This window comes from Rhinolophus sinicus, chromosome 5, assembly GCF_057876585.1.
Source record: "Rhinolophus sinicus isolate RSI-liver-muscle chromosome 5, RSI-T2T, whole genome shotgun sequence".
In the NCBI taxonomy this organism is placed as follows: Eukaryota; Metazoa; Chordata; class Mammalia; order Chiroptera; family Rhinolophidae; genus Rhinolophus; species Rhinolophus sinicus.
This window is the reverse complement of record NC_142505.1, coordinates 3,210,170-3,236,476: the sequence shown is the minus strand read 5'-3', so window position 1 is coordinate 3,236,476 and position 26,307 is coordinate 3,210,170. Positions and strand designations below refer to the sequence as shown.

At 43.7% G+C, this 26,307-nt stretch overlaps 1 protein-coding gene across 9 annotated transcripts in view; it reads right to left on the bottom strand.

The window, feature by feature from the left end:
* The window catches only part of CNTN4 (contactin 4), a 769,881-nt gene that overhangs the window by 131,106 nt on the left and 612,468 nt on the right, over window positions 1-26,307 (bottom strand). For all 9 annotated transcript variants that reach the window (XM_074312213.2, XM_074312216.2, XM_074312211.2 and 6 more), the window contains 4 exons: window positions 18,425-18,527; window positions 15,651-15,835; window positions 3,954-4,090; window positions 194-323 (listed from right to left, as the gene is read on the bottom strand). In XM_074312213.2, coding sequence (XP_074168314.2) covers window positions 194-323; window positions 3,954-4,090; window positions 15,651-15,835; window positions 18,425-18,527 — 555 coding nt within the window. The remainder of the gene's footprint in view (window positions 1-193; window positions 324-3,953; window positions 4,091-15,650; window positions 15,836-18,424; window positions 18,528-26,307) is intronic.

Genomic DNA, 26,307 nt, shown 5'->3' with positions numbered 1-26,307 from the left:
TGTCAGAAGAGGCTGATTTAGACAGTGGCCTCTTCTTACTGTTTGTAGACTGTTACTTGTTTTTCAAGGGTTATCTTCAGTCTAAAGATTTCTTAACCCATTTCTGGGTTGAATATTTATGCTTGGTAAAGCCTATGTGAGTGCAGTGACTTGAACAGTTTTTATTTTCTTTCCTTCCAGTATGTAGACTCACCTATAACACTGAGCTCAGCGTTGGAAAAGACAACTCCGTGTTTATTCTCTGCCACACACTGATACATGCCAGCGTCGGAGAGTTCCACAACTGTTATATTGAGTGTCCCTTGCTCAATTTGAATTCTGTCCTGTGAAAGAAAAGAGAAACACGAAACAATGACCTTCTGCAATGAGATCTCAAGGCAATTTGGCTACATGTTATATCAAAGGGGCTTAATGGGAAGAAAATAGCCATCACATAAGCAATTTTCATAACATTATTTATCTGTCAACTAAATCTGTGGCAGGTCAGATGCTAAATAGAACAACCCATACATCAGTTGGAAATGACATTTAAATGGTAGGACTCTTTTGAGTTCTCACTGATTTAATAGGGAAAACATTCATATTAATATCCCCTGGAAATAGATGAACTTAAAATTTAAAATGCTGGGGGCCAGCCCGGTGGCTCAGACAGTTGGAGCTCCGTGCTCTTAACTCCGAAGGCTGCCAGTTCGATTCCCACATGGGCCAGTGGGTTCTCAACCATAAGGTTGCTGGTTCAACTCTTCAAATCCCACAAGGGATGGTGGGCTCGGCCCCCTGCAACTAAGATTGAACAAGGCACCTTGAGCTGAGCTGCCTCCTGGATGGCTCAGTTGTTGGTTGGAGCGCGTCCTCTCAACCACAAGGTTGCCGGTTCGACTCCCGCAAGGGATGGTGGGCTGCGCCCCCTGCAACTAGCAACAGCAACTGGACCTGGAGCTGAGCTGCACCCTCCACAACTAAGACTGAAAGGACAACAACTTGACTTGGAAAAAAAAAAAAGTCCTGGAAGTACTCACTGTACCTCAATAAAGTCCTGTTCCCCTTCCCCAATAATAATAATAAAAAAATCTTAAAATAAAAAATTAAAATGCTGGTTTTTTTACTTTAAGGCTTTGTGCTACCTGAGGGTGAGGGTGTGGGAAATACAATGAAATTGACTGTGTGGAGTATTTAAAACACTCAATTTATGAGCAGGCAACACTTTGAAAGTTAATCGGATTGTAATCTTCTTTGATGAAGCAGGGACGAATATTTAACATCAGTTGAAGTTTACTAAACAAAACAAAAAGCAGGTATTAATTACTAAATGCTCCCTGGATCTATGCGCTGGACCACCGGCTGGTGGCCAATCTGAGGAAAGGAAAGTTAGTGTATGGAGCAGACTGTTCTCATTTGTCAGCCTGAGGATACGTAACTTACGTGATCATTTTCTGAAGTACCAAAAAAGGATCTCATCCTTCGAGGAGTCCTGCCATCTAAAACAGTACAATATATGAAGACACACTGGTTTTCTGCTTCAGTTTAGCTGGGTGAACACAATTTTAGGCTTTCAGCAAATCTAGCCCCGTGTTCCACCAATTAAACAAAGGGAGGAAGATGCCAGTTACCTGGGTACCTGTGCTCTACGGATCTGAGTCAGATTTGAGTCTGGCTCTTAGAACTGAGAGACCATGAGCCCAGCAGGAGCCCTCTAGGTGATGGCGGGAGGTGTAGGCGTAGGGCACAGGTTCTGCACATTCCCCCCCAATGCCCCCCCCCGAGTCTGCAGGTCTGCAGTTGTGCCCATTGACATCCCTGCTGGTGCCCCCCACAGGCACTCTTCCCATGGGGCCCAGGGGGGTGGAATCTGAGGATGAAAAACTGGCTCTCAACTTGGGGCCCAAGGAAAATGTCCAATGCCGGCGAACATTCGAGTGCAATAGGAAGACCCTGTAAGGGAAATTCTATTGGACACAATTGTTCCCAATTCGAAGGTCCTACCATCCTCCCCTGCTTTGTTCCGAGTTCTCTTTCAGGGTCGGCTCCGTTTGGATGGGCGTTCCTTGACTGTGTCCACGTCCCTCCTCTCCCAGGGTCCCTCTGGACCTTCCAGAGAATCCCTTCAGGACCAAGGTAGTTGTTCCCCCAGCTGATGAGTGAGATAACGGCTAAGTCTCTCTCTGGGAACTGCCCTTGGCTGAAGGAACTCCCCCAATCCAACGACCGGGTCAAGGAAGGGATGCAAAGGCCAAGCGTCCCTGCCTCAACTGGGGAGACGGTGAAGGACCATCTTGTTCCAGGCCACACCCTGAGTTTGTGTCACTTCCCCTGGGCTCAACCTTGCTTCCCTGACTGTGTCACAGGTGAGGCTCCCGACAGCACCCCCAATGCAGCGCCTGCACACAAACCTGCTTACGGCCTGTTTTTGGAAAACCCAAAGAGCAATTTTTGAAATATTTTCAAAGAACGTTTATACTTTTCTTCCCTTATCTCCTCCTCCTCACTCCTTCATAAAAATGTTTCCACATAACCAATTCTGAAACTCTTACCCAGGTAAACTTTGGTGGTTCTGAACGCCGTAGACATTTAATATTTGGATCCGGTCTCCGTTACTTACGAACAAACGATGTGATCTAAGGCAAATCACTCAGCTATGACCATTTTACAGACAGGATAGTTTCCTTGTCTGTGAAATGGGCAGAATAGCATTTACTCACAAGGTCCCTTGGGAATGTTGGATGAGGCAATGTGTTTGGAGTGGTGGGTTAGCTCAGCATTTGTTAAAATTGTTTCGAGAAGAACACCTTCTGAATCCTTTGTGAATATTATTATAACTTATCATTTCCCCTTACAAAATGAATAGTGTCAGTAGAATTTTTATTTCATGGTTATATGTTTCTAAGATTTCCATTTAGTCTTTAAAAAGATTTATCTGCTATTGTTTCAAAACATGCTATTTATTTTTATGACCATGATTCCTTGATTTATCTCTTTGAGCCTGGTAAACAGACTGCTTGTTCTATAGGAGATTATCTTTCTAAATGGACTGCTGCTTTGCAGGCTTATTTTGAAAAGGAGTCATTTTTGTTGGTTTGTGTCCTCCCCTCCCCCTTAGAAGTTCTGTGGCTGCTCCACCCCGTTCCCTGGCCCACTGGCCCACAAACAGTCTCCTGACGGCTTCTCTGAGGTCCCGACCTGCGACGACGCCAGGGCTACTGCAGCTCCCACCCCAGGGCCAGTGGGGGGCATGGCCCCTGGCTTTCCACCCCTCTGACGTCAGAGTCCTACTAAGCAATTTGGATGCTTGTACCACTGGGAGGCAACAGGTGGGTGGGGCGATGTACACCGGAGCCTGAGCTCTGAAAATATTGCATCTTGTCCCTGGAGAGGGACTCTTGTAACTGAGGTACCAGTTACACTGCCGCTCCCGGGCCTTCCAGCGCTGCCTCCAGCCCCAGGCATCACCTCCTGTTTCTGTTTTATTTCTGTGGGATCAGAGCTGCTAATCTCATGCTTGAACACATCATTACTGCATGTTTGAGGCAGAGTGGGTATCTGTATGGGGAACATACTACACCACGCCATCCAGAGGTCTCCCAGACAGAAGGGATGACGAAACCACACTGGGAGGGGCGTCTGGATGCCTCGAGGTGTCACTCACTCGCTCGTGCCTAGTGCACACACAAATCTGTGTCTTACACAATTACACGTTGCAGACGTTCTGCATGACTTTCCCAGTGTGAAGCCAGAGATGCTAATGTGTGAAGGCCAAGGTCCAGCCTGGAGCGGAAGAATGGCATTTACGTGCAGGCTGCTGACCGACCACACTCACTGCCACTTGTTCCAGTAAGAATGGCATTTGCTTGCGTATTAGTTTGGAAACAACTTGTCATTTTCCTGTTTCCATAGCAACAAGGACACCTTAGACACTACGAGCAATCCTAAGACACACCTGTCATCAGTCTGCTTACCCGAGAGGACAGCGCTTCTCCGTTCTTCAGCCACCGGTACGTAGGTCTGGGCCTTCCACTGGCTCTGCATTCCCAAAAGACGTGTTCTTCAATGGCCACGTGGATATCATTTATTTTTTGAATCCAATTAGGTTGAGCTATAGCAGTTCAGAAAGCAAAGACAGGACAGACATTCAGTGTACGTTCCATCTATTTTTATCATATGCAATCAAGGGACAAAAGTAGACCAATCATAAAATCCCTTTTCCAAATGTTAAGCAAGTTATAAGGATGGGCAGAAGTTCACAGGGTGCTTTTAGACGACACCCCAAACCATGTCCAAGTCCGATGGCCACTTCTGCAGCCCATGTGGCTGGTCTTTTATTCAGTAAGTGCAGAATAAATAGAACTACCATTAGCCATGTGGCAAAATCAACTCTCCCTCTTCCCCAAGTGTCTCGTCCTCCTTTTTTTTTCCTTTTTGTAAGAGAAATATTTCACATTTTTGGCTGGGCTCACGTTTGCCTAGTTATACACTACACTTCCCAGATTCCTTTGCAGCTAGAGGTAACCATGTGACTAAGTTCAGGCCAATGACACGGGTGTCAAAGTGCAGAGAGCAACTTCCAGATTATTTACCTAGAGACACTTGCCCTGGACTCTCATTGCCCCTTCCCACCGATGGGAAAAAAAGTGACAAACATCCTTGAACTCAGAGATGGAAGCCATGTAGGGTGGAAATGCTGACCTGCCTGAATGACCTTGTGGAACAAAGCAGACCCGACTCACTTGCCTATTTTTGGAGAGATACATGAGAGAGAAAAAAACTTCCTATGTAAGCCACTGTGTTTGGGTTCTACCTGTTACAGCAGCTTAGCCAGCCCCTAACTAATGCACTTCACTCAACACATGATACAGCTAATTTTTGTGACTCCGTCCTCCTTCAAGACTATCAACATTTTTTAACATTGACTTATTTCATATTGATAGAGTGTTATCCACACGAGTATGGCCCTAGCATCCCAAGCCTCAGAGTGAGTCCTGGTGTTTACCAAAGCTTCTTGGGACATCACCTCCTGCCCACAGTTACCACAGAAGTCAGGCCTCCCTAATTCCAACACTGCCCCCCGCCCTTCACCCCTCCCGCCACCAAAATTATGCCACATTTCTCATGCTTCAACTGAAGTCATGTTTCCTTTCCTCGTTCTTAATGGAGCTAAAGATGGTATTCATTCCACGTTCCATAAAACGTCTTCATAAATATCATTCTTTTTGCCTAAAGCACAATTCACACCAATGGTAACTGGAATGGCATACGTGTTTAGGTAGCAGACCTTCAGCCTGAAGCTGACACAGAAGAGAACCTTGGGACTCATTCAGGAATTCTCTCCACAGAGCATTTCTACAGGGTGATGCCGGCCAGTATAAACTGAATAGTCAGAGTTGATTCAGTGTTTAATTAAAAGATGCTACACAATCCTTTTAACACATATCTCTTCCTGACTTGGCCTCAGACCCTTCATTTGGTAAGGCTCCAGAATCATCCATAATTTAATTCAAAAGGAATCTGCTAGGGTTGAGGACAAGCTGTCTGCCTTACCTTCTTAATAATAAACAAAACTAGAAAAAACTCTCAAGTCCCTTAACCAGCAGAGGTGTCTCCAGGCCCCTGAGTAAACGCTGCTTTCTCCTTCCTTTTCCCATCTGTAAGCAATTTCATGTTTTTCAAAGAGCAAAACCCAGTTTTACAAATCCTCTGTTGATGGGGATGATGCAGTGTCACATGTGCGGGGAGGCTGGGAGGGGGGTCAACTTCCCCAAAAAGCTATAACATCAACAAGCATTCACTTGAACCTTTAAGAACCATGACCTTCATCCTTGAAAGAGCTGTCAGCCAGCCGCTGTTTTGTACCTTCCTGCCATAACGCAAAGGAAGCTCAGGAAGTAGGTGCCTTTTCAGTTCTCTGCTGGAAGAATCAGATGTGTCACCCTGATCGGCTTATGGCAGTTGTGGGCCTGATTTCACATTCAACCTGCTGAATATTTACCCCCCATCGAGCCCATGAAGACCAAGCAAACAAGAAAAGCTCCAGAGAGCTGTGTGGAATATTAACAACTAAGCCAAACTTTTCAAAGAGGATGAGAAAAAAGAAAAAAAAAAAAAAAAAAAGGAAGGGCAAACGTAACTTATGAAGCAATGTCAAGTTGAAGTTCAAAAAGAAAACATCAAAACCCCATGCAGAGACACAGATTTCAATGTCACAGATTTCCTGTAACACTTGGGCGTATTCGTAACTTTTTTTCAAAAATACAGAGTGCTGGCAGCAAAACCTTGCAATCTGGAAAAGGAGACGGTGCAAGGAAGGGAGGGTCTTGGAAAGACCTTACGAATCTCTCGCTAACTGAGCCCTTCTGAGGATGTGCCCCGTGTTGTCCTGCAGGGCCCTCGCCAGGAGGCTCAGGTCACACTGGTGCCGGCCAAGGTGACCCCAGCAATGAGTCCAGCCTTCGAGAGCCATCATCAGGTACTTTCTCTGCTTTTAAGGTAAAATTAATACATAGAAGCCAAACCTGAATGATGAAAACGTATTCCTTTTGAAGTGAAAACCTGGACATGGGCCCAGGGAGACCAGGAATGAAATATCATATTATGTAATTGGCGAAGAATGAGATAATCTTCCTTTCAACACACCAATTGCAGATCCACAGGGCAAAAGCCCACACCATGCAGGTTTGATTCACTCACTTAGACGGGATGAATCATATCTAAGTGGGTGAGTTTTCTGTTCTAGAATAAAGTTCTGTGAAGCTGCTCACATCTCTCCAGCTCTTTGGGTCACCCGTTCAAAGTTCTTGGTTAAAAAAATGGTGCATTTTAGAGCCTAATAGAAAACCATGTTTGTTTCCTTTAAAAAAAAAAAAAAATACATAGTCCATGTGGGTGGTTCTACGGTATTTATCATCCAATATCTAGGTTCAACTACATTTTATAACTCCAGGTCTAAATAATAGACCTAAGGAAGGCCAGAAGTGGTTGGTTCAGCACTATTATTTCAGAAAGAAGGTTGTATCTAATGTCTTTTCGGGCAAATGATACATGTAGATCCTGCCTATTAAGCAGAATTAATCACATCCACATATTAAAACAGAACCATCCGTTTTGGCCATTCGTGTTCTTTCAGAAGAATCCCTTCTCTAAAACATCGTAAGTCTTATTCTCAAGCTATAAATTCAAATACAAGGTTAATGGTTGTGTTCGATTTGATGCTATGACACTGTTAGTCTCTTGGATACATGGATCATGTCTTCATTTCAATCTTCTGTTCAATAACTGACAGAAATGACATAAATCAATGCCTGTGTATTCCAGCCACAGGAATCATGCAAGCATCTTACCCAATATTAATTTCTATTGAAGATGGATATAATTTGAATCTAGTGGTCAAACGATTCTCAGAGCTATCTGGCTGTCTGATTCTCCAAAACTAGAAATGTCTAATAGAAAGAAATGCCGGCATGAGCCTTAGGACTTAGAAATTAAAAACTCCAAAAGCAAGGACACTCTGGGGAAAAGCATTTCCATTAGGATAACAAGGAAGACCGGTAGCCATTCCCAGGCAGGCCCGGCTGCTGAGTCTCGGAGACGAGGAGGCATCTCCAGGAAACGCAGAGGCGAGGCCAGCAGAGCCTCAGAAGCTTATTGGTAAGTGGGTTTTATGAGCCTGAAGATAATTACTTGGCTTCAATTTACCACCTACATAGAGTTGCTTCCCAAATCTTTATCTCAGCCTGGAATTCTTGTGCTGTTGACAGAATCAATGAGGCATTCTCAGTATCTTTACCTTGAATCCATTGTTCCCAATATTGGCAGTTGAGCTGTTTACTCACCAACCTTCTTATATAGTTTTCCAATTTATTCTTACAGTCTTCTCTTAACCCCTGACTCCCCAGTTGTAGAACTCACTGAAAGGAAGTGAGTTTTTATTTAGCTTTACAAGAAATGTTCATATTATGTTCTGGGGTAGGGTCCGCATTTGGTCTTTGATCAGCCCTGAAAATCTCCACTAGGTCTTAGCTGTCATCCAGCCCCATCAGAACCGTCTCCCAAGGAGCATTTTCACATGCAGTTCTCTGAAGCTCAGAGAATTCCTGTTCCTTCCACTAGAGCAGCCTTGCTTTGTTTTAAATACTGAGAATAGTATGTAAAAACAAACAAACAAAAAGGTAACTTGATTAAACAACAACACAAGCACTTTGAAAAATACTCTGCTGAGGCATTTCAACCTTGTCCTTTGTGAGCTGAGCTTTGAATGTGGAGCCTGGAGACCTACAGCTTAAGTTTTCCCATTTGAACAAAAGAGACAATGGACTTCATGGTGTCTAAATTCCCTTCTGAATTTAGTATGCTAAGTCTTTAGACTGCCTCTTGAACCAACTGAATTTTTGCATGTCCTGGGCTCTCTGTTAATTTATGCTTCACTCGAACACTCTGATTTCTCTTTGCCTTTATATTAAGTTACACTCCACTTATGTCAACGGAAGGGGAGATGCCATCATGCCAGGCCTACCAGACCACAATGCTCAACTCTGCATAAAATACAAAAACCGAACTGCGTGAAGGCACACTAGAGGGCAAGCAAAAGCAGGTACATTTCTATTAATAGGTATTCATTAATAAATAGAACAGAAGTGACTGTAGGAAGTAACCCGTGTGTGAGATAATGGATGGGATTTGTGAATGTGCTTTGCACGCTGTAAAAGTCATACAAAGTAAAAGCACATTGCCATATTTCATATTTTAAAGCTAATATTTAAAGTCCTCTGTCATCTGGTTCCACCTGGTTCTCTCACTTTCTCTCCGAGTATGCCCAGTGAACCCGCAGCTCCTGACAAATAGGGTTTCCTTTGTCCTCAAATCTAGTTAGCCAGTCCCTGCCTCATTCCTTTGTTCATACCATCTTGTAATTTTGGAATGTCCTCCTCCCCTTCATCCCCTAATCAGTTTTTCTTCTGCAGAAATGCCTCCTCCATGAAGCCGTCCTTGGTCTGCCCATTGCAATCTTCCTGAACGCAGACAGCTTGTTTGGCACAAGCAGCATCACTGTTTTGTACCATCGATTGTGTAGTTTCGTGTAAGTCTTTTCTTGTTAGCCAATTTCTATAAGAACACACATTTTCTCTTCCCAGATATGCTGCAGTGAGTTCAGAACTTTAGAAATCAGTCATGGAATACAAAGAATTGGAAATCAGAAATATATTCATTAAAAAAGGCCTTGAGACTGGTTCATTCAACCCATTACTACCCAAATAAGGCAAGCTATCACTGTCGCCTAACATGGATCGACTTCTTCACATCTTTGTAATCCTCAACCCCGCCGCTCCCTAGTGTTTCTCTAAGTCTGCTCTTATTGGGTTAAACTCACCCCTTCCTCCCACTTTCTGAGCATGACACTACCGCTCACTCACCACGGAGGATCTCATCAACCTCACGTTACACGTCTTATTTCTCACCCTGATAATGACCTGCGAGTTAAAAGAAATCACGCCCACTCTGTAGATGAGGCCCAGAGACATTGAGGTCCAGATTCAGAAAGTGGCTCCCTCAGGATCGGCACACAGGTCTACTGCAGGCTCTGCAGTGTGTCCTACCCTGCCCCCAACGGGCATGGGGGTATTCTTTTGGACCCTGTGGTTCTCAGAGCGTGGTCTAGGGGCCCCGGAGGTTCCACAAGTCTCTAGCAGGGTGTCAATGAGATCCTTTCTTTCCAACAACTCATCTGTGTGAGGCCAGCCTTCCTTCATATACGTCCACCAAAACAGCACAGAATGACAGATTGAATGCAGAAGCACATATAAGGATTCAGCTTTCTTCCGTTAACACAGACATGAAAGAGATTTGCAAAAACATAAACAATGCCCCTCTTCTCATTAAGTGTTTTTTATGTGTGGAAGAATATAGTCAGTTTTCTTATAATATGAAATTATGTTAACATGCATTGGCTGTATCAGTGTCATTTAAAATTTTTTAGAGTACTAAAGTTCTATTTTAATTTCTATAATAATATGGCACATGTTGGTAGATGTAGCCCACACTAGTAAAAGTTCTTTGGGGTATTTAATTGGGGATAGTAATTTTAAAGAGTAAAATGGGGTCCTGAAACCAAAAGTTTGAGAACTACTGCTTTAGACTAGCACAGACATTTTCAGACAAATGAATCCACTTATGCAAACTTTGCTAAAGGTAAATATAAACTATATTCCCTGATGGATAAAAATCGTAACAGTTGCATCTGCCTTCTGTGGCAACACAGAGTGAAGGGAGTGAATTTCATTTCAATATACTGTCCTTGCTGTGACGTTTTCTTCCCTGGCCTGACGTTTCTCAGGAGCCAAGGACCTGTGTCCTCACTCCTGTTACTTCCCACTGGCCATTATTTCCACATTCTCAGTGTGCACCCCTTGAACAATTGCGGCAACCCACTTTACTGGAACCACCAGATGAATGGAAGGGAATAAAAATTGTTGACTTTACCTTAAGTGACACTCAGAGAAACTGAGGGTATCCGTATCAGTTCTGTCTAGGACAATAAAACAGACTATTGCTCTACTGCGAAATTACCTCATCTGCTGTGGCCATGTTTTGGTCATCCTGTCCTGTAAGCCACTGTGCAGGGCTGAGTATTACGTGGTGACCATAGGTCTGCAGCACGTCCATGGGGAAGTTTCTGTGCTGTGCTGCATGGGGCTTGTGTTCGCTCCCTGAGGACCTTGACGATGCTCAAAGGCCATTTCAGTGTCATCAAGCCTCCAGTTCTGCCCTTGGAACCAAAGGACCACAGTGCACAAGGTCTAGATACACAGCCACAGACGGAATTGGGACAGGAGACTGAAAGGGGCTCTTTTGGACTCAATCGTTGGTGTACTTATTAGAAAACAGGAAGTGAAAAAGTCACTTGTTCATCCGATGACTGGTGGGCTTTTTTCCTTCCGTATTTTATGAAAACATGTTATTGGCAGGACAAGTAACCAACATACGGCAGAGTACAACAGACACTGCAGTTCTGGTCATGGCTGGTTCTCACTTGTATGGTCTGGGCTGAGCTGTTTTATGTCTCTGGGCCTTACTTACTTTACTTACACAAGTCGAAAGCTTGGCCCCAATAGTTCCTTGTAGCTCAAACATTAAGGGATTCTGTGAAATACACAGCCTTGTTTACTGCTCAGATATTACAGTCACTGTTTCCTAATAGTAAAGAAGGTTTTGCTGTCTTAACGCCTGTTATAGAGGAAAAACGGCACAAAAGGCATTAAATATCAGGTTCTCTTAGTTCACACTTCATTCTTCCAAATGATGGCTATAATTCTCTTGGTCTATTTGTGCAAAAAGGAAGTGACCACACAGACACAATGAGGTGGAAAGATGAGTAATTATGAAGTGAATCAAATCCATTATATACTTCCCTTTCCTTTCTTCAAAGATAATTACTTTAGCTCTCCCATTCCACTTTGTCTGTGGACACTGGCCACGGGCCCAGTGTTCTGCATGGTAATAAAATTTCCACGCTATCCAAAGGCCCGCTGATGTCTGAGAAGCTCAAGCCCGAACGAACAAGCACAGCACAGGGAATTCAGCTCTGCTTCGTCCTGTGCAAACTGCGATTGGTGTCTGAGCTCTTTGGGAGCCGGTTTCCTCATCTATAAACTGGGTAACTGCAGGAATGACACGAGAGTGTCTCAGTGGCTTTAACTCCAACATATATTTCAAGTTTCTCCACTTCTCCTTCCTTGAGCCCAAGCCACCAACACCTGTCTCTTAGATGGCTTCCTGACGGGTTGTCCCTCCTTTTGCCTTTGGATCCTTATAATCTGGTCATCACAAAGCAACCAGAGAGGTCCTTCAAACGCATGAATCAGATAAAGCCATTCCCTTGCTTAAAATCCTCTTGTGGTTTCCTATTACACTCAGAATAAAACCCAAACTCTGTGCTTAGCGTACAAAGTGCTGCGTTATCTGTCACTTTCCTGTGTTTCACAACTTTTGCCCTTTCTCACTATGCATTAGCTACACGGGGTTCCCTGATGCATCTCAAACACATCAGGCCAATTCCTGTCTCAGGGCCTTTGCACCTCCTTACCTCCTGCCTGGAACGTACTTCCCCTTGAATGGCTGATTCTTTTTCAGCTCAGACGTCACTTCTAGAGAGTCTTCCCTGACTACATTATCCGAGGAAGCCTTTCCCCTGCTCCTCGTTATTTCCTATCGTGCCTTCCTAATTATTTTCTTCATAACTTGTACCACAATGTAAAATTTTTCTAGTTCATTTATTTGATTCATAGCATGTTGTCTGTCAACTTGTAGTAAAATGCAATCTCCCTGAGGGCGGGGTTTGTCTTGCAGCCCTAGTGCCTGCCATATGGCAGGCGATGAAAAACATATTTGTTGAATGAATGAATAAAACATTAAATCATTTTGGAAAATTTCTACCTTTAGCAACAAAGATCCATAGTCTTTAACCCCTGAAAATATACAGATCTATTTCTAGGAAGTTTTTTATGCTGAAAAATGTCTGAAAGAGCAGATTAAAAGTAGACCACATGGCCAAGTATAAGTCATGCCAAAAAGAAATTGGGAAGCCGGGCAGGGGAACCATGTTTTATGTGTGAACTAGTTTCATTCTTCACACGTCCCAAACATGAGTAGCACACGCCAACCTAAAGACATAGCTGTGGTGGGGACGCACCCACCAGGAACGGGGGCTTCCACCATCCTGACGCAGGGAAGACGGGAGAAATGGAATCATGCCCTGCAGGCCTTTGGGAAAAGGCTAAACGGTTGGAGTGCAAGGAGGGGTAATTGCCAGAACAGAAGTTAGCACACCTGGGATTGCTGAAGTGAAGAGCTGACGGATGGAATGCAACAACTTGGAAACAACCAAGCAGCAGTTTTCTAAGCTGAAACCCAGGGTTTGTAATCCCTGAGCACAGCACATGTGAATGTTGTAAGAAATTCTCTTGTCAACAAAGACAGCATGTTCATGGCTAAGTGACGGGGGCCACTTTCTCCCTTTTTGTAATCCGCACAGTGATTCTAATGGTAAGTCATTTCAATTGGAGATCCAGGCAGCTGAATATTATTAGGAACACAGCCCTGGGAAAACCCAATGGAGACCAAAAAAATGAGAGGAAAAAAAAATGACAGCCAAGCCCTTTAGTATAATTAAGCTCCCCTGTGACAATGAAAACAATTTGATAATTTCTGTGTCAGTGATATGCTAGCTGAGGAAAAACAAAAGAACAAACATAGACGTAATAGCCAAGCGATTTGGAAGTCAACTTATCTGAAAAGCTTCTAATACCAAGGGTGGTTGACAACTGAGGAAAAGCTGAATTATCTTCAGAAAGCAGGCAAATTTTACTGTGCCTTTTCCCCCATGCCTGGATGCAGATAACTTCATTTAAAAGGGAAACGCCGTTAGAGCCTGATTTTTATCTCCAATTCAGGATCCCTGGAAAAAAACATTTCACTACACACAGCTGGTAGCCAGTGGGAAGTTTGATTCTCAGAACAGTAAGGCTGGAGAATTCTTTCCCCGGTGCAGGAAAATTGACCCACTAGAAAGCTCCAAGCCAAGTCTCGATTACAGAAAATTTCATACCTTTTTAACATACTGAAAACAGACATTTCACTTAAAAGAAAATCATAAAACTGAAAATCACTTTAATTATTTGAGCAACTCAGATAACATTTAGGAACAACCACCCCTGAATTGAAAAGTCTGTTCACCTAATAAAAAAGAAACAACAACAACAGCAAAAAAACATTGGCCGTTTACCTGAATATCTTCAGATTGTCCCTATCTGACACCTAAGAAATAATTATACTGGTGAGAAAAAGTACCCTAGACACTTAAAAGACAGCAACTGCATCTCACTGAACAAATCTGTAACCTTCAGTCTTAAGTTTGCTTTTCAACCAATCAAATGAGGTACCAACTACTCCAGTTTAAGAAAGGGCAAAGTGAAATATTGAGTCTGTCATTCTGCTCCTAGTAGAGTTAGTCTTTAATGGTGTTGCAGAAAGAGGAGTGATTAAAGAGGAGCATAGGTGTATTCAAATAACTGTTACCCACGCCATCATGTGAAGAACTTTCTAGGACCATGTGTGTTTTCCTGCTACCCGCGTTGCATCAAAGGTACGTGAGTTCAAAATGCTGAGGACCATGTGTGTGGCAGTGGTGGGAGGGTGTCACAGAAGTTTCGTTGGATTTCCAAATCCACCCAGTTTCCAATCATGCTTGCAAAATGCATTATATGACTCTTGAATAAAATTCTTTGGAAGTTGTTGTGCGGGAGACCCTGCTCGCTGCACCATTTGTCGTGTGGGGAAGCCTGCGGGGTCTCTGCTCCCGCTCTCCACACAAGAACGCAGGATATGGTGAGGCCAAAAAGGAACACCCACGGAGCCATAGGTAGGGGAGTCACACCACTATATTCTCTCTGGCGGCACTATACTCTCACTGGAGGCTGGATCCACACTGTCCGCAAACCGCCATCCACACTTGCCAGCCCAGCCGCCATCTTCTTGCTAGGCCCCATTCGTTCTCTCTTCTCCACTCTCCTCTCTGCTAGCGTAGCCACAGCAGTTATATTAGTGGCCAATGGCTCACTGGTTACAGCTGACGGCCAACTAGCCACAGCTGATGGCCATGCAATCACAATTGATGGCCATTTACTACCTGAGCCAGCACCTGTCTTATGTGAGGCCGAGAGCCTGGAAACTGCTTTCTGGGGCTCTGCCCCCACACTGGGGCTCTGCCCCCACAGAAGTTTCTTAAAAACCAAAATGCTTTGGAAGAATTGGTGAAATAAACAGACTTTTGTGCTATCAGTTACTGCAAGAAATAAGCACATTTAAATCTTGTGCTACAACTTGCCCCTACAGAACTACTCTCATCATTTTAATATACTTGTTGTTTATTTAAACCATTCTTGAATAATTACCAATCTATAATATTTATTTTCAACACCCTGGACAGATGGGATTCAGGCATTTCCAATTTGGCAAAAGTCAATGCTTATCTAGTGAAATCCCTTTCTGGATTTCAAATCAATACCCTCACAGGGTTTCCAAGACCAGCTCAATTGATGACCACGTGCTAGAGGTTTTACATTTATATGGCTTTGGATCAATGCCGATGATTTGATTGGGATAGGAGCAGCTGCACATAAGCAGTCTTTGGGGTGAGAGAGATTTGTCACGCTCCACTCCGAAAGAACTAAATCTGGACAGTGTGCATTTTGAAATGTTCGTGGAACCACATGAAATCACTATGGACAGGAGCGATCAGAGAGGATGAACATGAGCCCCAAATCAAAACGTGGATGAAGAAAAGCATCGAGCTTTAAAAAAATAAATAAATCAGGAGCAAGAAGAACAAAACATTTCCTGTGTCAGGTTTTACAGCTTGAAGGCAGGAGGGAAAATGGTTCCTTTGCAAGTGTGTTCTTCCCCAAACGTATCAGCCTTAATTTCTTTCTCTCTGCGCTGTCAACACCGCCCCCTCGCCCCCACTCTGCACACCTAGAACCACCCAGGGAATGCTAATTAAGTAGCAAACCAAGGGTTTAGCACAGTCTTTGAATGCAAACCTCCCAGCTTAGGATTTTAAGGCCAGGGTCTGTAGCATGACAAATGATCAACCGGAATCGCAAACTTACCATAGAAAGTCAACTGTCCCCGTGCTACATTTTTCCCTCTTGAATTTTCAGCCACACATTCATATAAACCAGCATCCTCTTGCTGAAAATTGGGGATTTCAAGAATTCCATTTGACTTGTGTCTTCTGGCTTTCCTTGCTATTGGCTTTCCATCAGCTCTTCTCCAGATAATAGTCGGTACTGGACTGAGTGTGAGAATAAAAAGGAGTGAATCAAAGCAGAGAAAACTATTTTTCACTTGAGCCGATGTTTCTAACAACCCCCGCCTTCTTGGTTCTGAACATATAAGCTTGCGCTAGACAGCATTCCCCAAACTTGGTTCATTCGCGTCTCACTATTATGATTTTATCCCTATCCACATCTTTACTATCATTATAAATTAGTGTTTTTCTTACAGGACCTTTCTTAACCTTAAATGAGGTCATCTAGCTTTTAGGCAATATTATCCTGGAAATAAAAACAGGTTTTTTAAAATGATTATTTCTTCTTTTCTAACACATTTTTTTTTTCTAAATCATAAATCTGAAAATAAAACTGTTCACACACGATTGTGGCTGACTGAAGATGACTGCAAATTCACATTCTTCCCATCAAAACGAGGCCCCGGCCCCTGCCCTGGAACCTGGTGGTCCTCTGACTACTCTGACTGCTGACATAAGGCAGGAGTGATGCTATGTTGGTTTCGGGCCTCAGGCCACAAAGCAATGACTGGTAGGTTCCATTTCCTGTCTCTCAGAACACGCCCTATAGAAACTTACCAATTAATAGAGCAGCCCATCGGAAGGGTGGTTTGGGGGGACTTTACTTAAAATAGTGAGATAAGAGAAGCAATGTGTGGGGTCTTTATGTGCTCTCGGGGTATTCATCATCCCACAGCTGTCACTGATAGAACACACCTTAAATTGCAAGGAGGGCATCACTGAGTCTGCAAACCAATGGCTGAGCGAGCTAACCGCAGCTTTTTAGATTGCAGCTTCCTAGCAGGGGGTACCATTATTTACTTATTTATTTTCCACAAAAACACACACAGAGAAGTAATTAGAGTAAAGACCTGCTAATCTTCCCTGGAAAACCTGACATGGTATTTAGAAAATTAAAGCCATCAACTTACTATACTTATTTTAGAAGAATTTAAGCTCATTAGACAGACACTAACTCAAAATTCAGAAGGGTTCTATCCAAAATACATTGTGGGTGTCTTTCCACTTGATGAGATACACATTTAATATGTGCTTTTCAAATGACTGTCCTTAGATATAGTCTTTCTGCTTCTACGTGGGTGATGGGTGGGGTTTCAGCAGCTGGACTGCACACCCAAACATCTCTGTGTTGACTGGAGGAGCCCAATTTGGGTCTTTTGTGTTTATTCTAGTGCCATTCGAGCAGCGTGAATAGAGTTTAATTCATATCCCCTCTGAAGCGCGCACACTGAATTCTGCTGGCTCTCTCTACAGGAGATTTTTCAAGGTGTCACCGTGTAGAGTTCAATGACTACATTCTCCACCTACCCAGCCACCTGCTTTCACCTTTTGCCTGGACTGAGTTTCTTTACACACAAACAGACACACACACTTTCTTTTTCTTTTTTGGTAAAAAATGGGACTGTCTGCGTTACACTGTGTGGCAATCTGCTTTTATCGTCTTAGCAATAACCATAGGCATTTTCTGTCTTCATGTTGCTTTACAACTTGACTTTCATGTCCGTACAGTGCTCAGTCTTATGACTAAACCACAATTTATTTAATGGGTCAGTTTTCAGGACATAAGAAATGATTACTGGACTGCACTCTGCCAAAAGCAAAGGTTCTCCTGTAGCTTCTACTGTCATGACTCGAAACTATGGAAACCAAAAGAACCCTTCTATTAGAGTTAAAAATTAAAAAAAGAGAAAATCTTTCTCCCATTGCTGCTGTAAAACATAAAATTCATATGAACATAGACCCCATGCTGATACAAGGGTTGGACAAAAGTTATTCTTGCCTTAGCCAACACCTGGGCACAAGCAAAGCCTGGGTAGCTGGCAATGGGTTAGCAGGATGGGTGGGCTTGGGTGCAGAGATTCTCAAGCATGGTTAAAATGCATAGAGGATCTAAACATTCTCATTTCAGTTGATAGCTTTTACTGTTCATGCCAAACATTTTCTTTGGGGTTACAGGTAAAGTCCTAACTGACTTGCTTTTCATTTTCCTGTGCCCTCTGACATGGCAAAGTTAACTGGTTCCCAACTAGGCTTAGGGGAGGATACTGCATAGACAGAACAATCAAGTTGTGGATAACTTTTAGACGGCTCCGGAACACAGAGGTTCTCTTAGAGAATGTCAGGCCTTACCTATCTCTAGCCAAAGCACAAAGAAGAGACGCGATTTAAAAAGAAGTTCAAGAAACGTTTGCTGCATCCTCTGTAAACTAGGGTTGGAATGAAAGTCCGTATTTTTCCGAATAGTCAGCTTGACTGTACTTCAAATGGAAGCCATTGTTTCCCTGTCATCCTGGGTCAGACAGCACGCGCGTTACAGGTCATACAAATGGAATAAAAGACTTTTTCAGAATCGCCCGCTGTCCGCTGCTTTTGGCCCTGTCAGTGGTGGCAGCCTATTCCTCCTCGTGCCATTCCATGTCCCCACTCTGTGGCGGGGGGTGGGTGTGCAGAATTACAAAGAGAAAGGCTTGATCTTCAGTCACCTCAGGAACCATCACTGTGAACAGGGCAAGGTCAATGCTACAGCGGCCGAGATGGGCGGGGGTGGCGAGGGAGCAGGGCCCCAGAACTTACTTCCCCAAGGCGAAGCATTCCAGCCGCGCCGTGGCGCCTCTGGCAGTCGGGACCACTTCTGGGAACTGGACTTCTATCTTGGGCTCATACTCCCCCATCACCCCTGCGAATAAAAAGCAGCAGCTAAGTCTTAGACGTTCTTTTAACACGCACGCCGGTGTTTCCCTAGTAATGTCAGAGGCTCGAATCCCTCACTATATGCACAGTTCATTCCCGCATTGAAAGCAGGGCCCATCGTAACAGCCGTGAATCGTGGCTCCTCTCCCAGTTACCGCTAGAGGGACACTTGTGTCGCGGTGCCACACCATCTGCCTAGGATTAAATTCTCCACGCATACAACTTCGTGTCTCAGGAACACCTTCCTTTGGGTAGTCATGGAAAACACATACAAAGGTGGATAAAGTCCCAGTCACCAGGAAAATCAAATCAATTATCTTTTGGGAAACATACTGCAGAAAAATTTAAATATTAAAAAGAATACTTGCATGCTTTATTATGTCTATTTAAGAAAAAAAAAAAGCGGAGCAATCAATTTGTGGCCACAGATTACTTTAACTTTCACTTCCAAGCCAATCTGAACTAATCACAAATTACTACATGCAAGGTAGCATCAAATGCCAGTGTTTTTATTAGATTCTGAACCAGTAAGAAAAGAATAATAGGAAACACATATAGAAAACAACCCTTAAATTATATCCATTTGGCCAGCGACATGCTTACCCTGAAGGTCATTGTCTTCCACTTTCCCACATCCCACATCCTGAAAAATGACTCCACAATTATGACCAAGGTAACACAATCTAGCAAACTAGGTCCATGCTTTATAACTAAATAATTATTTCTTATCGGTACATTCTTCATCCCATCTACCTCTGCTCCAAATGTTTTCATGCATTTATTGCTATTCAATTTCTAGTCATTTTCCACGGTCTCTGGTTCAACTGTGCCAATATAAAGCTTGGAATCTTCTAGCTTACTGAAAAATAATAGGGCCTTCCTTTTCATCTCTCCTCTAGGTTTTCCAAAGTTAGAGCGAGAAGAGACTGAAGAAGAGATTCAGAAGAAAAGGTGAGCAGAGGATGGATGGGAAACCATACAATGACAAAGAGAAATAATTCCACCCATTTTGCAGAGGTGACTCTTCATCTGCAGCTGCAGAGTTTGGGAAGCATCAAGGGGATTTCGTCAATGTGTAAAAGAAAAAAACAAAACCTAACACTGTCAGGTGACACAACAGTCTAGCTGGGTTTGCTACGAGGTGTGTTGTCAGAAGTGCCAAGTTGAACCTAGCTGCTTATTTCCCTTCCCAGAATGACAGGGAGGACTGGATTTGGAAGGGACTTTGGAGACCATCAGTTCAGCCCTCTGAATCCTGGCATTGGGAGCCGTGCTTTTCTACAGAGCAGATCCATAGCTAGCAACCTATTCTTGAAGGGACCTTACCCCCACCCCCCCAAAAAAAATAAATAAAATTACAGTTCTAATCTGTCCCTGCGTTTTGCAAGCACAGCTGTCATTTCCAAGGGGTTAAACAGTTTGTCTTCAGTCTCACAACAAACTCGTAGGCATTCAAGGTTGTACCTTTGCCCACTCCCCTCCCCCTACACCCCATTGCCCATCTTAATCGTTTACTACTGCGTCTCGCCAACGCAATGGACAGCACTGCGAAAACAGATTCCAGTACACTAAACCCAGGCTTGACATGCGCAAATCCAAAGCCATCCCTCCCTGTTACTCACTCTGATTCTCTTGCCCTTAAATTTGGGTTTGCCTTCCTTTGAGCATTTGCTGCAGAGCACGCCAGCATTTGCTGGCGCTCACACACAACTGTTCACACACAACTGCGGAATTCCCTACAAACAGCCAGTGCACTTGACTTACCATCCCATAGATCAGACCAAGGCTCAAAGTGCAGGAAGGAGTTAACGCCTTTGAGCGCTGTGTGTGGGGCTGTGTACCCCCAAGCAGTGTTAATTAAAGAAGGGATTGACTTGAGAGGAAGAGGTCTCCCATCCTCCCAGGAAACTGAAACTGTCTGCATTGCAGTGTATCCTGTGTGGGAGGGGGTGGGACAATCAACTTAAAAACAAAGGGCAAAGCCCATGTGTCATAGATCAGGTTTCCCATGCCTCCTCCTTCTAAAAATATTACAGATAAATTGGGGTACTTTAATCCAGCTGTGAAGGGTCACCAGGGCAAATGTATCTCACATAACCTTGTCCTGAGCCACTGAAAAATCACTGTGATGCAGGCTCAGGGTCCCGGGTCCCCTAACCGCCCCCATGAAAGCCCAGACTCACAGCCACTGCTCCAGGACCCTTGCCCATCCCCCCCCCCACCAAGTCCTACTCTCTAGCTCACAGTGGTCTTTACATGACCAGACAGTACTTGAACCTCTTGCCTCAGTTGTCACTGCTTTCCATGACTTCTCTAAGAAAATGACACATTTATTGAAGTATTGTTTATAGACCAAAAAGTTGAGCGATTTTACGCATGCAATGCGATGGTTTTTAGAAAATGTACCACATTGCGCAACCATTACCACCATCCAGTTTCAGGGCACATCCATCAGCGGGATGAGACCCCTCACACCGTTTACAGCTCTTGCCCGGAACCAGTCCCAGCCCAGGAGACCAAGCTCTGCTTCAGTGTCTATACATTGGACCTTTCTGGGCCTTTCCTATAAAAGGAGTCAGACGGTATGAGGTGTTTGGCGTCTGGCTCCTCTCACTTGGCACAGCCTGTCGAGGTCCATCCCTGCTGTGGCAGGAATCTGTGGTTCCTGCCTTCTCATTGCAGAATGGGACGCCATCATATGGATGAACCACACTTTACTTATCGTCCATGGGTTATATTAGTTTCCTAGGAAGGCTGTAACAAAAAGTGACACAAACTGAATGGCTCCAAGCAAATAAATTGATTCTTTCACGGTTCTAGAGGCTGGAAGTCCTAAATAAAGGTGTCGACAGGGATGTGCTCCCTCTGAGACCCTGGGTAGAATCGTTCCTTGTCTCTTCCAAGCTTCTGGAGTGGCTGCCAATCTTTGGTGTTCCCTGGCTTGCAGCTGTGTCACTCTGATCTCTACCCCTTCATCACATGGCATTTTCTCTGTGCGTCTTCCCATCATCTTCTTTTAAGGACATCAGTCACATTGGATTAAAGATCTCCCCTCCTGCAGTGACCTCAACCTCACCTGAACTAATTACATCTGGAATGACCCTATTTCCAAATACTATCATATTGTGAGGTCCTGGGGGTTAGGACTTCAACTTGTCTTTCGGGAAGGCGGGCACACTCCAACCCGTAGTACCAGTCGACGGGCATGCAGGTTGCTTCCACTTTGACTACAGTGAATAATGTTTCCATAAACATTTGCATGCGAGTGTTTGCGTGGACTCATTCGCATTCCTCTCGTGTTCTCCATGATTCTTTCATGGGTGATGTTTCTCTTGCTTCATGTCCCAACGCAAATGACGCCGTCTCAGAGAAGTGTTTTCTGATCACCCTATGTAAGCGACCAGTAGGTCACTACTGTTATTCTCTATTAACGTCTTATTTCCTTTATGTTAATTATCACAATGTATAATTCTCTTGTTTGTTCATGGATGTAGGCTCTGTCCTCCATCTCGACTGTAAAATGCATGACATCAAGTAATGTCTCCATTTTTCTCGCACATACTAGTACAGTGGTACCTTGGTTTTTAAACGTCTCTGTTGACAAACATTTCAGTTTACGAACGCCGTAAATTTTATGGATCTATGGTATCATTAGATAGTAAAATTCATGCTGAATTGCTGTTTTAGGGATTGATTGTAAAGGTCTGGAATGGATTAATCCATTTTGCATTACTTTCTACGGGGAAATTGTACCTTGGTTTTGAACGTTTCAGAACTTGAACGGTCTCCCGGAACAGACTATTAGAAAACCGAGGTACCACTGTATCTCTAGCTTCTATTGCTGTCTCTTCACTTAAGAGGCACTCAGTGAAAAACTACTACCGTAAAGCATTTTGTATGTGAACTGGGGACCTTGCACATAGCATTGCCATTTTCTATCATCTTTATATACTTGCCATTTCTTCTGTTGTACTTTTGCTTCCTTGAGAAATGGAAATACTTCTGATTTTTCTGTATCCCTCACAAATCCTAGCTCAGTAGCAGCCATGTGAAAAAAAAAAAAATGTGATGAGTAGTAATCTGTGGAATGGAGGAAAAGATGTAGGAATGTGGGCTTTTATTCTGTGACAAATAACAGCCATCAAGTCAAATATGTACTTCTTTCCAGGCATGGAAGTCGTTTTTAAGTATCATCATGGTTTCTTGTGTGAGTTCACTGACTGAATATCCTGTTTTTCTACACTGAGCTGCATAGGTCATTTATGCGGCCGTGTGGAGAGATGTCGGGGGTGATACTCCGTGATCTATATTTATGACTATGGGAATACAGGTGTCAGGTCTCAGCAATAATGCAGATTGATCTGTAGCTATAACATTGGTTACAGGTCAGAGAGATCTGGATCAGAGATGGGATAGCATGGATTTTGCTGTTGTTTAGAGTGTTCATTCATAGAAATATTGTCTTTATTAGAGTCATGAAAAATGAAGGAAGCAATCTTCTTTGACTGTGTTATGAACATTCTGAGGAACACCTGTGAACTGTTCCATTTCATTTGGTTACATCTGGCACAGGCGACATTTTTATTTGACTATTTCTTTCATTTTTACCTATTTTGGCCTTAATTTTCTACATTAAATTTAAGAAGCTGTTGCCTTTTTAACTTTTTTTTTTTTTTAAAGAAACAAAAGGCCCCCTAAATAGGACTGCATTTGTCAAGTCATTCCTCTGGCCACCTGTACACTTTTGTACTTAATTAGTCTACAGCTGCTCTGGTCATTCACAGAATATTAGGCAAAAAGAGCAAGGCCACTGGGGGAATTGTTCCAGAACCCTTTATCCATCTTGAAATTATTTTAAAATGTGGGAAGATATAAAGGCTGAGCTGTGTCTACACAGCCAAGGCAAAATAGAAGAGTGGGTATAATACAGTCAGCACCGACCAGGATACATATTCTCAACACTATTCCTTTTCTCCTGCATGAGATATATGGTTTTCCTATAGAGACAACGCTTGCTTTCAATTCTAAATAGAGATATTTACACCTATCTTTTTAAACATAAAGTAAAAAAAAAGCCTCAATTTATTAAAATGCATTGTCAGTGTTTTCTATTTTTTAGAGTAAGAGAACCACCATAACCATAGTGAAAGTCACAGCACGTGAAATTCCACACATAAAAGTCCTCAATCATCAGGGGCTCAGCTGTCCTCATAGTCCCGTGAATTAATCCAATATACAATCATTTACCATCAACAGTAAGCCACGCGCTGTGCCTGGCCAGGGGCACGACGTGGGTGATGCAGACCTTCTCATGTTTGTGACACTTGCTGTCTACTTACTATCAGTGCACTGCACGGTGACATGGAATATGCAGGCAATGACAGCTTCCTGAATAAGTGAAGTAGTTGATTTCCTGACAAAGACAGAGAGAGAAATTCCTGGGTGCTTTTTCTAAACCAGTGGTTCTCAAACTTGAAATCGCCTGGAGAGCTTGACTTTCTGATTTCGTAAGTTGAGAGGTAGGCCCAGGATTTGCAGTCCTAACAAGTTCTCAGGTGAGGTAAATACTGCTGGTCCGGGGGCACACACTTTAAGAACTTCTGTCATAAGGTGACCAGCCAAAGCAAGAAGTTCCACCTGACATTAAGAGCCATCACCGATGGGCTAGCCCCCGGGAAGAGTCCTGGTGCCGCAGTCCCCCCAGCGACAATGCCCATCAAGAGCCTGCATTCTGCAGATGACCTTGTGGCTGCGACTGGCCCTCTTTCAAAACCTGGAAAATTATTAAGGCTGACGCCGATGCCTGTAAGAACACAGAATTTAACAAAACAACTGGCAAATGACAGACTGTGAAAGAGAAATCAGCCACACACCAGGCTTGTTTAACTACGATTTGCAGAGTGTTGTGTTGGCAGGAGGAGGCCAGCCTGCAGAGCTGTGCGTCCTCAGATTTTGCCAACACCTGCCTTTGCTGGAATCTGTGCTTGCTAAATTAAACCACAGAAGGAACTATTACCAACATCCACCGAGTAGGATTTTCTGCTGGGAAAAAAGAAATGGCAAAAATTGTCTTATGAAAAGTGCCTACATTGACTTTCTTGCGGAATGTCATGTATATTCTACTAATCTACACTATTTGGAAATGTCAGATTAGTCCTACAAATTCCCTTCACTGAGTTGGTCACGTTGCCCTTTGAAAAAAGGCTTGTTTTGCCCTGGGTGGAAGGAGACAGTCCAGGGGACTGTCCACAGAATCGCTTCTTCCACTGTTCACCTACAACAGGTGAATTCTTGTTGAGTTTGGGGCAGCAACTGTCCCAACGCGAACCTCCCCAGTGCCAGAGAAGAGGGGCAAGAGACCTGAAGATTAAGTGTATCCTCTTAAACTTGGGGTTTTCATCTGACCCCAGAAACCTGTGTGATGTGAAAACAGACCCCGGGATTAGACCTCACTTGGTTAATTAATCAGCCTACGAGTACAGCTGATCTCTTTGTGAAGACACACACTGGTCGTTGAGGCCCACTTGAGGGTCTCATGCCGTGTGGGCAATGTTGGCGGAGTTGCCTGAGAACACATGGCCGTATCATAATGCAGGATAAATGGTAATGCATCAATATTACAGAATATCCTAGATATTCTAGTTTCCTCCTTTCTGCTTGTTAGGTTTTCTTTGGTCTTAAATTTGGAACTTTGAGGGGAATTTGGTCATCTGAACCATGAGGAGGTCGAAGGTCACAGAGGTGACGGTCACCAATGGCTCACTGAGGCGTGAATGAGTGAACGAGCAAATGCACCGAGCTTTGTGCTGTGATTGCTGTTCAGCCTGGGGAGAAATCTGACCCAGTGAACAGCACCTGTCTGTGCAGCAGCGTTTGATGCTATCTGGCCTGTGTGACCTTGACGTGGGAGTAAAGTAAGGTAGAGCGTTGCGTCTGGAATCCTAGAAGACAACGAGAAGGAACCTTAGACGTAACTTATTACAAGCCACTCATTTTAACGGCTAAGAAAGCGGAGGACCAAGGAATGGCATGATGTGCCTCATGACACCTCAGGCTTCCATGGCTTTTTTCCTTCCTGACCTTTAGTCCTGCCCCCTTCACTGCATCCTAGGTGCGGCCACAGCAATAGGACAGGCTGCCTGGCACTGATCAGGGACATTCCCAACACCAAGTTCAGCGCACGAATCTCTGTCCTACCCCAGTCTGTTCTGAAACTACAGGAAGCTGAGGTTGTCAGCCTGTCCGTTAAAGCTCGATTTCAGATGAGGATATAAACGCTTCCATGCTGGCTTTGTTCAGTGCTTTCATGGCTAAATAAACAGGCTGGTGGGGGAAACGTGGATGAGGACTCAGGAAAACATGGCCTGTTATTGTCCTTATATTTGAGAACATCGGTTTTAAGTGATTTAACTTTATATTGAAGTACAATAAAACATTCAGAAAAGTGAAGTTTACGTTTTAACTTCCAAAGACAATCTCGTGCATATAAACATATGTATATTTACACACACACATCCTACATATATATGTTTATCAATGTTAATATACCGGGAATGGAGGACAAAAGAGGAGAGAGAGAAGGGGAGAGACAGAGATAGAGAGGTAGATGAGAGAGGAAAAGAGAAAGAGAGAGAATTTGAAACTCTAAAAGGGGATAAATCCTTTGTTTCCTATTGCCTAGCATCTCTTCTAGTTAGAGTTCTACTTAGGGATAATATTCAGAAATATTTAACAACCAGTGTCCAAACATCTGTCTTGTGAAGTGC